Genomic DNA, 12,987 nt, shown 5'->3' with positions numbered 1-12,987 from the left:
GGTGTTAACAGGCAAGAAAGGAGGGACCATGGCCCACAGCAATGCAGAGATTCCTTGTTGCTGCCATGAAAAGGCCAGCTGGTAACAAGATACTTCACTTAGGGCACTATCAGGATCTGGTCCTTGAAGAAATGATCAGATATTTGGAAGGTTCATTTACTTCAAGGGTTACAGCTCAAGCCACACAAAAGTGATTATAAATCAGAATATGAATACATAATCTCACCAAGCTTAACATATCTTTCAAGTGAACAGAATGCCTCCTTTCCCTGTATTAATATTTAAATACTCATCCAAAGTTTGCTTGATGAGTAAAGAATTAAAGGAAATGGATAGTTATGAGGGGTTTCATCCAGGTCCTGACGCTCCACAAACCTGTCCCTCAGGGCTGCCACAATTGTGCGGTGTACAACCTGCACAACTGTACAGATGGTCTTGCTCTCTCTTGAGAACTGTATGGCTCATGTATCTTAACTTGGTTTCTCTATCCCCTGGAGAGTTTAGGACTACACTGCTAATGTTTGCTTCTTTAAACCCCTTAATTCCATGTTGTGTTTGATGTACTAAAATCACTGATGAAGCTGATCCGCTGTTCTCAGTAAAGTAGCTTGTTTCTTGGTCAAAGAAATATTCATTCTCCTCCTTCTTAGTCTGTACTTAATTATTTCAACTCTCTGAGAGTCATCTTATGTCCTTTAGTTCCAAGTTCTAGCATGAGCGGAGGCAATCTGCTCTCAAATACTGTATGTACAGGCACAGAGTATTAAAAGTTTGATAGACTCCTGGTCTCCTTTGAGGCAACAGGGAAAAGTGGTCATGAATACAGGTTCTGGAGTCAGGCTGCCTGGAGTGCAATCCTAGCTCAAGTTTGTTCATCTGTAAAAGGAATGTATAAATGGTACCTACCTCACAAGGTCATTATGAGGATCAAATGTAAACTGCTTACAATAGTGTCAGACACATAAACATTCAGTAAGTGTTAGCTATTATTATTCTATTTTATCTTCTATTTTTACTTTATTATATTACATACCTCAATTTAGTAATAAAACACTAGTATAGCAAGAAACACTATGTGTGTGTTTTAACTCTTCAAAGACAGCCCCCAAATAAAAGAACTATGGAAGGGTGTATTATTAGTTCCCTATTGCTGCTACAACACATTGCCACAAACGTAGTGACTTAGAACACCACAAATTTATCTTATGGCTCTAGGGGTCAACAGGGCTGCATTCCTTCTGGATGCTCTAGGGGAGAACCATCCCTTTCCCTTTCCAGCTTCTAGAGACTGCACACATTCCCTGGCTCATGGCTATATTACTCCAAACTTGGCTTCCTCTGCTTCTGTTGTTACATTTTTCTCTCTGATTCTGACCCTCCTGTTCCCTTCCCCTTATAAGAACCTTGTGATCACATAAGACCATCCCGATAATTCAGGATAATCTTCCCAATATCCTTAACTTAATAATCACCTTTGCAAAGTACCTTTGGCCTTATAAGGTAACATATTCATAAGATCCAGGGATAGGAAGTGGACATCTTTAGGGAGGCATTATTCTCTTTACCACAAAGGGAAAAGCATTAGATGATCTCTTGAGATTATTTAAGCCAGTGGTACCCAAGTGGAAATGATACTGCTGCCCCAAGGAGACATTTGGCAATGTCTGGAGATACTTTTTGGTTGTCACAGCTGGGAGAAGGTGCTGATAGTCACCTAGTGGGTAGAGGCCAAGGATGCTGTAAAACACCCTACCATGCACAGAACAGCCCCCTTCCCCATAACAAAGAATTATCCAGCCCAAAATGTTAACAGTGATGAAGCTGAGAAATCCTGATTTAAAGTATATGATTCCTTGAAATCTTAGTAAGGTTGCAATGCAATGGAAGCCAGTTTCAGGATTTAGATTTACACAGAGACGTTTGAGAAATCACATCCAAGCTCTATAATTCCATGTTTTTAACAATCTTATATAGTAAATAAGAGATGAATAGTATTACTCATACTTTAATAGTAGGGTTTTGAACACTGTCTTAACTTGTAATTTGTTAAGAAGTGTTTGTTTCATTTTAGGTCTGGTGTAATCTTTCAGAGGGATGCATTTCTTATACAGGCAAGTTAATTTAAAGTATGTCATGTAAACAGCATTTTATGTATATTACAAATATTTAAATTTATAGAGGCTCAGATTTAAAGGACCCAACACCAAACAAATTTCAAGATGATCCAAAGCTTTCTGCAGTATTTTATTTTTGCCTTGGTGTGGCTTGACCTCCATCCCTTGACTTCAAAGGATCAAAGAGAGAAGTGCACTTGCCATGACTTCCCCTTCCATGAGGAGAAAGATTTCAGCTAAAACCAACTTTCACTTGAAATAAGCGCCTTGGGTATCAATACCTAACTTTTCCTATTCTCAACAATTTCTGTGCTCAGGTTTGAATTCTCCCAATCTTTTAAAGTAATCTATAGAATTGCTGGTAGGAGACTTTATATTTTTTTCAACATCTTTTATTCTTTCTTTTCTTTCCATCCACTCCACTCTTTCACTCTCTCCCTTTTTTTTCTGTCCAAGATTTCCCCTAGAGTTTTCTTAATCTGAAGCAACTTCTAAAAGCAACAGTTATGTTTTCTGTGGCAGAAAATATTTTCTAACCAGTAGAGGACTCTGTGTGTGTGTGTGTGTGTGTGTGTGTGTATGTGTAGGGCATAAAAACTTTATCCATAAGAGTGAGTTTCATCATTTTCCCCCAGGGAGGAAGAGTAACTGAATATGAAAGTATTCTAGCAGCTTGTGAACCAAAAGAGCAGAATGAAGAAAAACACACAGCTATTCAGCAACCTTGTTTACCACTGAAGGTATTTCCATTGTATACATTTCTCTGCCAAGGTATAGTTCTGTGAGGTGCTTTTTACATTTGGTATGATTTCTAAACTACAATTAAAGGATACAGTTTAAATACATTTTAATGAGTTAAGCCTTGCCAACCAGTATTAAAAAAAAGCCAAAGCCATACCTCTAAACATTAAGTCACATGTAAGATTCCAGATTCCAAATGTCATATTGCTCCTTAGGTGGGTACCACTAAAGGAACCTGCTCAGATCTCTGGGGTACAATCACCTGTAGGACTTTACAAAGATATGCCTACCTAGTCAAAGGATCTAGTTTCTTCAAAAATAAAATCCAAGAAAGAAGAGTGAGAGGGAGAAAAATCTGAGAGAACCTACAGATTAAGAGACTTAATAGATGCATCAAGTATACTGAGGACTGAGAAACTTAGAGATAATTAGAGGGCAACACATAAGTGGGAGTTACTCAAAACAGAATAGCATGAGCATATAATAGGGCAGCTGGTAGAGAGAAAGGAGAGATGGGATTTAGGGAGAAGCAAATGGTAACTTTGACAACTTGGGCACATACCAACTCTGGCACAGAGACCCTGGACATCTCCCAGCCAAGGCACCTGTGCAGCCATCTCCCTGAGGAATAAAGAAACTTCTTTTGTTTCTGGGAAGGCCCTCGGATGGGAAAGTGCATGTTATTACACTGAGGAGCAAATGGCTAGTATCCCAATCAGGTCTCCCTCAAGCTACCCACATCATGTCCCAGAGTGTACATGTGGTCAGTGTACTTGAGATGCAGTGTGGGGGGAAAAAAGGCAAAAAGCAATACAGAAAACCAAAGAGCACATACATACTAAGGACATTAGACTATAACCTAGAATCCCACAATATTTTCCCATTACTATTTTGCAAAGGTCAGTGAATAACAAAAACCCAGATAAGACAACCCAACAGAAAATGGTTAAAAATCATTTGGGACAGATTATTTCTTGGAAGAAATGTAGACATCAGAAAGGAAGTTTAGAATCTCTTGTCAAAGGGCATAAACACTGTGTTCATATCCGAGGTGCTATGCCAGCTACCACCTTTCTTCTCCTTGTCAAAATGTTCTTTTTTTCACCACATTCTAATTGATGTGACTTCTATAGCTCCATACACTTCTCTGTTCCCTTCTCTGACTTTTCTTTTCCTTCTACTCTAATTCTTGATGTCCTCTTAAGTTCAGCTCTTACACTTCTTCTACTTTTAGGAACTCAAATATTCCCAAGGCTTCAGCTATCACCCCTTGGTTGACAGATCCTAAATTCACTCGATCTCTACTTTCTTGCTGTCTATCTCCACTTGGATGTTACCCCTGACTTACACGCAATAGGTCTAAATCCACATTAATCACAACCTCCCTAAAACAAACTTACCTCGTAACTTTGTTATTTCAGTATGAGCTGCCACAGTCTCCTGAGTCCCTTGAGGTTTCAAAGTTGGTGTCATTTTCAAAGTATTCATATCCTTCATTTAGCAAGTCTGTGCTATTAAGCCATCCAATTGTTCCTCACATTGTCTCATAGCTCTTTCATCCCACCGCAAGCAGCCCTCCTAAACTCACACCTGGATTACAGAAGCAGCCCCTCCCTCCCCTCCCTCCCTAGCTTTTCACTCAATCCACCCAGCCTAGCATTCTCAGAATCATCTTCCAACTTTTGCCTTAACGAGTGATCTGTTCAGGAAAATATCCTTTTCTCTTTTACTACAAAATCAAGGCTAAACATGAATTTTCAAAGCTCTCCATAACATGTCCCTATCTATTATGCCTACATTTTCACTGCTTCTCTACACGATTTATTCCTGTTCTTTCTTCTAGTTTGGAATTCCCTCTTCTGTACCTCCACTTCCAAATCCTAGCCCTGCTTCAAGACCCCTCCCAAATCTAACTTCTCCACCTTGCTTTACAGAACTATATGTCACTCCCTTTTTCATTCTTACCCCTCTAATGATCTGCATTGAGAAATTTAGCACTTAATGATATGATGCGTGCCATTTCAAGTGCTGATTTTTTTTCTACAATTATATGGCAAGCTCCATAAAGCTACAGATATAGTTCTCCATCTCTACCCTACCATATACTCTAGGGTTGAAAAGAGTGAATTCTTTTTTGGAATGAATAAATTAACAAATCTACTACTTAAGTAAATTTTGATGTTCTTTGACTATTAATTAGTGACCTATAACAAATAAAAATATACACAAAGCAAATATAAAGATCTATTAGCATTTGATTTTTAAATGTTATACATTAATTGTAAAACTATTAAATTTAAAAACTATCTTCTTACCTGATTTTATGCAGTCTGATGACTTGCAAATACCATCTAGAAAAAGGAGGATACATGCATAAATATTTGCAATACACATATTCTTTCTCCCTACCTTTTGTTCTTTTATAAACGGCCAATTAAATAATCAATTCCTTAAAGCAAGAACTAAAACCTAAGTATTATATATCATTGACAGTAGTTAGAAGAAAATATAGAGGAATAAAATAAGCAAATTCTAAATTTAAAAATTTTTAAATGAAGGAAAAAAATGTATTTCTTGTTGTTGTTGTTTTTTTTTTTTTTTTTTTTTTTTTTGCAGTACGCAGGCCTCTCACTGTTGTGGCCTCTCCCGTTGCGGAGCACAGGCTCCAGACACGCAGGCCCAGCGGCCATGGCTCACAGGCCCAGCCGCTCCACGGCATGTGGGATCTTCCCGGGCCGGGGCACGAACCCGTGTCCCCTGCATCGGCAGGCGGACTCTCAACCACTGCGCCACCAGGGAAGCCCAAAAAATGTATTTCTTATATCATCCCTGACCACTAAGCCCTAGGTCTATTAAGTTGAAACATCAGTTGTTTTACTCTGGTAATCATTTTTTTTTCCATTAATGAACCAACCTTTTCTAATTCTTATTGTGAAAAACTTCTAAGGCTCAAATTAGACCTCTTAAATTCTTGTAAAGCCGTTTCGAATTTCAATGACACAACAAAAGTTGACTAATTGAAGTTGGCTATAAAATTGTAAATACTTTCATCAAGTAAAATTATACATTAGAATCTTCATTAAAATACATACGAGTGCACGAAACATACTTGGCAATTAATAACTTACCTCAAGCATAAAAGACATTGTACTTTAGTCAAAGTTAGGTGTTTTGGCATACTGATGTTACATTTTATAAATGAATCTTTATATCACCATCTTTAAGTGTCTGTTTCCTTAACACATTGTTTAATAGACGGGAAAAACCTAAGATGAAGGTTTCACTGTCTTCTGCATGTTTGTGGACACAGGTGTGTGAGTAACTCACCATCATAGGTTGCATAGAGAGCTATCATTGTCACTGCAATGACGGCAAGCAGCAGGACAAGGACGGAGAGACTGATCTCCAGTGGGGTCCATCGCTGTTTCTTCTTTGGCTTTGGAGTGCTGATATCAGTTATATCCATCTGACTTTCTGATCTGCCCATTACCTAAAGTCTGAAAAAAAAAAAACCCAACACATTAAAAAATTTTTTTCAAACTAATCATAATAAATTAATCAATAGATAAAAAGAAGAGATCTATATACAATTTTCTAAATGCTTAATGTGGCTGAATAAAGTAAAAGCTTAACTCATTTTAAATTAGAAATAAAAGTTTTTTGCTGAAAGTCAAAATTTTGATTCTGAAAGCAAAGAGTCTATAGTCACATAAGTTAGACAGATCCTGGTCACAATCTTTTGGATTTTTTTGACAGATCACTGAAGATCCAAGCAAAATCAGACAAGGAGACTCAGTTAAATACTCACGGAGGATTCCTTCAGCAGTTCATAAGCAAATAACTTCTGTACCATCATTAAGGAAAGTTTTAAATTCACCCTTCTGAACTTTGTACAACATCAAAGGTGAATTTTATAGCTTGCTCCACTGGCTTCCTTTATAAGCTTAGAAATTAATGACTAATACTTCGAGGTTTTGACTAAGCAATAATTAGTAATAATAACAACAGTAATAATAATAGTAGTAGTAATAATAACAGATAAAAACAAAATAATAAAATAACAAAATAACAGTAATAATAACAGATAAAAACAAAAAGGAACAAACACTTGTGGTAGTTTTTTTTTTTCATCTTAAAAACATCTTTAATTTTACAGTTCAAAATTACAACAACTGCTAATAGGGGTATCTATTAACTGTTTAGACAACATTTTGAAAATGGTCACTCACTGGACCAAAAGTCATGGTTTACAACCTGGGATGAAAGATACTAACCGTAAGTACTGTTTCTTTGTGCAACTGAAGAAGAAGAAAATGTGATTAAAAAAATTCAACCTTGCAGGTCAGGATAACAATTAAGATACTTAACTTGTTTTTAAATTAATAATATTAATACTTCTGCTAATCATAGCTGATATTTATTGAGTACTTCCCATGTGTCACTCACAGTTCTTGGTGCTTTGCATGTACTAATTCACTGAATCTTTGTAAGGCGGATTTGAATATTCCAGTTCTATACCTTAGGATAGTGGGGCACAGAAAAGCCAGGTAACTTGCCCAAAGCTACACAAGTAAGAACACATTTATAATGAACACATTTCAAAGAATACAATTACAAAGAACACATTTTGAAAGGAAACTGCATCATCATACAATGATAGTTACTTTAAACCTTATTGCAGAAGTCTAGGGGGTAAAATTAAGGGGATATTAGCCTAAATATTAGATTTCATTATATTTCTTTTAGAGGCCTAGTGACTCTTTATCAGCTATTCACCAAAGCTTAGAACACACAAGTTCAATTTTTCTGCCTGACTGTAGAAAAGAGCATTGTAAACTAACAGATTAGCTGTGTATAGCCTGATGCAAATTAAGCATATAATTTAGTTCCTAGATGAAGTGACTGCTCAGAGATGCTCTCATAGTTAGAAATCTTTGTTGAATACACATAATTTTCTGAGAGTGTGTTTTGTGGAAACTGAGGCACAGGATAAAGTAGAAACGGATTCTACATTTGAAGTATGGCCTGGGTGATCAGGCCATCAGTTATCAGCAGATACCTAGGAATTTAATTTCCCCAGTGAGTTATTAATAAGTGAGTCACAATTGGACTTTAAAGTTCTGGATACAAAGTCTTAAGCATGCTGTCCCTGGGATTACATGAGGCTATAACCAAGGACAGACTATCAAATAAAAATATTTTATTAGACCATGAAAACCATGTCTGCTCAATAAAAGTGGAATGTAGTGTACCTGAATGTTAAAATGTCTTAATGGTTATATGACTCATGTTGGCTTACTCTCACAGCCTCTTTCTTGGGTTATGATATGGAATTGCATTGATAGTAGCCCTTGGATTTTTAATAGGGGAGGTGGGTGGGGAAAGAAAAGATGGAAACACACTTAACGCTTGGACACCATACAGAGAGGTAAACAATAAAGAATAATTTTCCCGCTTCTCCCAGATGAATTCAAGACTGACTTCAAGAACATCTGAATATTAACCACATTTGCTTGAGTATTTCCATTTCCTGAGTATTTCTCCCCCTGCTCTGATAATATTTCAGAAAAAAATCTAGAGAAACATTCTCCTGATATAATATGACCCACTTCTCTTTTTAGTTCTTTCTTAGAAAAAAACAATTAGTTTCTCTAGTAAAATCTAGGGCCAGGAACCAGGGCAGCCACGGGTTAAATTGAAGCTGCTCATTGGCGCCACCAGGTTTTCACCATGCAGGAAAACTAGTAGGCAGGTATGTCTTTCTCCCTTCTGGGTTACTTTTCCCTGGCGTCTACTTCTTACCCTTGAGATTGGGGTACTGAGGCAGCTGGGCTCTTAATGGTTCCGCACCTTAGACAGCAGAAATTGTTACAGGGGGAAATGAAGGCAGTGACTGAAGCTGTTTAGTCCTTATACCTATATCAAAATAATATCATCTTTGAATCACTTGCAAACTCTCCATCTGCCCCTCCTATAAACGTCCTGCAAATTTTCAGTCTTTTGCTCCTAAGCAGCACTTTTCAACAGCACTGACCAAAGCAGAAATGAGGCAAGTTTAACCTCCTAATTAACTTTGTCATTCATTTCCAGTAATTCCAATTGATTCACTATTTTCTTTTAAGAAAATAGGGGTCAGGGGGCTTCCCTGGTGGCGCAGTGGTTGGGAGTCCACCTGCCGATGCAGGGGATGGGGGTTCGTGCCCCGGTCCGGGAGGATCCCGCATGCCGCGGAGCGGCTGGGCCCGTGAGCCATGGCCGCTGAGCCTGCGCGTCCAGAGCCTGTGCTCCGCAACGGGAGAGGCCACAACAGTGAGAGGCCCGCGTACCACAAAAAAAAAAAAAAAAAAATAGGGGTCAGAATCTTGAACCTCAGGAAAAAACATATCACCATCCCTCAGATACCTGGATGTCCAATGCAACCACACCCAACCCCATTTTAGAGAGGGGGAAAAGGAGGCAATTATACAAAAGAATACAAAAATTATAAAGTTGATACATGTAGTCCCATATAAAGCAGGATATGCCCAAACATACCTACATCCTTAAAGTATTCCACCTCAATTGGAGATATGTTGGAAAGTTCAAGCCAAAAAGTAGACACTTCCGCAAGAGAGGATAGAGGATTAGGACATCTACCCTAACAAGAATACTGCAAACTTCAGCTTGACAACATCTCCAAAAGAATAAGATTATTTTGCCTAAATAGAAACTGAGTTTCAAAGCAATATACAGCAGCAATTTTTATACCAGTTGAGTGTACACATTACTTTATCACATCATCAAATCAAAGAACCCAGAGGATAACTGGTTTGTTGAAAAGTATAAACCAAAGCAATGTTCATCTTCACAACACATTAGTACATTAACATTTCTGCAAGTCTCTGAGGTTACACTATGCAATTACAGTTTGTATTATGGAAACTGAGGCACAGGAAGCAAGAGAAACAGGTTCCACCTATAATGGAGTATAATCTACAAAAATACTGAATCAGTATGCTATACACCTGAAACTAACACAATATTGTAAATCAACTGTACTTCAATTCAAAAAATACAGAGAGAAACAGGTTCCATATTTAGACGATAGCTGCAGATTTGAGGAGGTACATATGGTAGAGGAATCACCTCCTTGTTTCCCCGGACAAGGGAAACTTGTAGGTGTTTCCTGGATCTGATATACGGAGTTCTGAACGCAAAGCCCCAAACATATTACTCCCATGTGCAGTGTTGCTATACAACAAAAGACACAGCATGGAGTCCAAGAAACTGTCGCACAGTTTTTTTTTAAGTGCTGGAACCCAGCAATAATGCCAGCTAGATGCCTTCATAGCCAGTGTGCGGACTAGTAGCTTCCAAATGCTGACACTGCAAATCGAGGTACTTCTTTTCAGTTTAATAAAATTACCATTTGCATCTTATATGGAGGAGGAGTAAACTTGACCAAGAGGCTAAAGAGAACAATTTGGGACTTCCCTGGTGGTGCAGTGGTTAAAAATCCACCTGCCAATGCAGGGGACAGGGTTTCAAGCCCTGGTCTGGGAAGATTCCACATGCCGCGAAGCAACTAAGCCAGTCCTGTACAACTACTGAGCCTGTGCTCTAGAGCCCGCAAGCCACAACTACTGAGCCCGCGAGCCTGTGCTCCACAACAAGAGAAAGCCTGCGCGCAGCAAAGAAGACCCAACTCGGACAAAAATAAATAAATTTATTAGAAAATAAATAAAGAGAACACTTCAGTTGCAATTACTCTTTTGTTCAAATAATACAAATAAATTAAGACAGATTAAGGAAACTTTCATCTGCAAAAGAACTCCCACCACCACTCCCACCAACCAACCCTCGAGATTTAAGCACTCTATCAGCATAAATTATGTAAGAGGAAACTAAGGTTTAAAGCAAGATGAAGAAGCAGGATAATGAAAAGATCTTCAGGGTAGGGAAAGTAAAAATAGGCAAGTGAGTTACAAATGAGAAGAAAATCTGACAGAAACCAAAATGAAAACAAACCTTACTTTAAAAAGCAAACAAAAAACAAAAACAAACAGTGTCTTTACAGCGGAGTGGCAAATTCCCAGCCCCCAAATCAGCCAGGCTGCAATTTCGTAGCGCTGATCTCAGTAACCGGACGTAACTCTCCCAGGCAGAGGCTGCAGGAAGCTATGGAAATGAACCTGAAGAGTCGACCTGACATCACTTGCAGAGCCCTCGTCCAGGTCACCCTCTCTAACCCCAGTCCCTCACTCTTCAAATCTCAGTTGCAGCTTCTTCCCAGGGCACGCCTCCCTCGCCCACTGCCGCGGGGTCCCGGGCGCTCTGATCTCGCCGGACCTGAGCCACGGACCCTGCTCCGTGCGCCTTCCAGGCAGCCGCTCCGCGCGGCCGCCGCTCCCCTCCGGCTCCCGTCCCAACGGCTCCCACCGCCCCCGGGGGAAATCTCGCGCCCTTTGGACCCATCTCCCCCCCAGCTCCCAGGTGCCAGCTCGCTTTCTCGGGACTCACCCGTGGGATTCGGGAGAAGTTGGAGGCTGCTGAGCAGACACATCCCGACCAATGAGCGCACTGGGTCTGCGGGCGGCGGGGAGCGCCGCAGAGCGCTGGTCGGTCGGTGCGTCCGCCCAGGCGCGTCCCGAGCAGCGCGGGCTCCTGGCGGCGGGCGGCGGCGCCGAGCCCAGGCCGGACTCCAGGGAGGTTCCGGGCCCGCCTCGGCCCGGGCCCGGGGGCGACGGGGAACCCGGACATCCCTCGGACCCGCACCCGGAGAGACTCACCGTGGTCTCTCAGCAGATCCCGCGCCGGGAGTCGGGCGGCTTCTCCCGCCTGCGCTGGGTCCAGCTTCGCCACTTGCACATCTCCGCGCCCCGCGCGTCTCGGCGCTCTCACCCCCCCACCCCCACCCCGCCTCGCCACTGCAGGACCAGCGAGAGGAGCAGTTCCCTGGGTGACCTGAAGGTTTCCTCTAGGTCTCCCAAATCCTGTCACATCCTGTGAGGGGGCCGGGGGTGGGGGTGTGAGAAAGCCCCCACCCCCACGCCCGTCCCCCACCTCACCCTTCCCCAAAGGGCTTTGCCAAACATTCTTGGAATTGCTTAGCTTCGGGGCTTTCAAGAAAATACACTGCCTCTTCGAGATTCTGTAGTGCTGATAAGGGTTCTATTTCTCTCTCTAATGGACCTGAGACAAAAACATTTCTCACACTCTTCCTTCTCCTCTTCCTCGCTCCTTTTCCTCCCTTCAGCGAAGCTTCTTCCTTTCTCAGTTTTAATTTTTTTTCTCTCCTTGCTTTCTGTTTTTTTTCTTTCTTTCTTTTCTTGCGCTCCCTCCCTCCTTTTTTCCTTCTCTCCTTCCTTTCCTTTTCCCCCTCCCTTTTGCTTACCCTCTCTTCTCTTTCTTCCCTTCCTTTTTCTTGGTGATGTCCAGAGCTACATTCTGTACTGAAACTCTCCACTCCCATCTTCTGACTCTAGGGAATCGTGTAACGTGCGTACCCGAGAGGCTGGAATGGGGAGTGAGAAAGTCAGAGAAAAATAAGCTCAAGTGTGTCTGCTCTACCTACTAAAATTAGCTATAATGTGTCTGCTGGACCCTTGTCATTTTAATGCAGTCAAGCAGCACACCATTTTCACGTATGATATGTGATTCCTTTTCAAGGGCATAAAAAACAAGAAAATACTTTTTGCACAAAGGCGATTCCTTTATAAAAGCTGTTTTTAGCAGCTATAAACTCAGAAGAACTAAAGCTCTTCTAATTTTTTCTTTTTTTGCTTCCATGATTTTTGGTTCAATGAATCAATGCCAAGTATATAAGTAGCTTTAACATTGATCCCCTTTTCCTTATATATTTGCAAACACACACACACACACACACACACACACACACACACACACACACACCCTGGGGAATTAATAGGGAAATACAGGTGGGTTTTCCTGAACATGCAGTTGCTATTTTTAACATCAAAATGATGCAGTGCTTGAGAGATGTCCCTTTGCACTGACAAATTTTGCATCCTTTTTATAATAGAGAAAGTTGAAAGGCAAGGAGAAAAAGTGGTACTTGCTAATGAAAGGGTAAATGGAATACAGTGGAGAGACATTAAGAAAAAGTTAAAACAATCATTAAATAATTAGATTA

The 12,987-nt window shown here is 40.5% G+C and overlaps 1 protein-coding gene across 8 annotated transcripts in view; it reads right to left on the bottom strand.

The window, feature by feature from the left end:
- MME (membrane metalloendopeptidase) overlaps window positions 1–12,987 on the bottom strand; it is a 261,860-nt gene that overhangs the window by 77,607 nt on the left and 171,266 nt on the right. Inside the window, exons 1-3 of one of the 8 annotated variants that reach the window (XM_024769124.1) lie at window positions 11,624–11,840; window positions 6,183–6,352; window positions 5,171–5,206 (exon numbers count right to left, since the gene is read on the bottom strand). In XM_024769124.1, coding sequence (XP_024624892.1) covers window positions 5,171–5,206; window positions 6,183–6,342 — 196 coding nt within the window. In that variant the 5' untranslated portion in view covers window positions 6,343–6,352; window positions 11,624–11,840. Of the gene's footprint in view, window positions 1–5,170; window positions 5,207–6,182; window positions 6,353–6,564; window positions 6,591–6,663; window positions 6,727–7,129; window positions 7,157–10,862; window positions 11,216–11,354; window positions 11,465–11,623; window positions 11,841–12,987 lie in introns of those variants that run through there. The other 7 variants (XM_024769125.1, XM_024769127.1, XM_024769126.1 and 4 more) reach the window with 7 other exon arrangements.

This window comes from Neophocaena asiaeorientalis, unplaced genomic scaffold (assembly GCF_003031525.2).
Source record: "Neophocaena asiaeorientalis asiaeorientalis breed wild unplaced genomic scaffold, Neophocaena_asiaeorientalis_V1.1 scaffold118, whole genome shotgun sequence".
NCBI classification, from domain to species: Eukaryota; Metazoa; Chordata; class Mammalia; order Artiodactyla; family Phocoenidae; genus Neophocaena; species Neophocaena asiaeorientalis.
The sequence above is the reverse complement of the archived record's forward strand: the minus strand, read 5'-3'. Positions and strand labels throughout refer to the sequence as shown.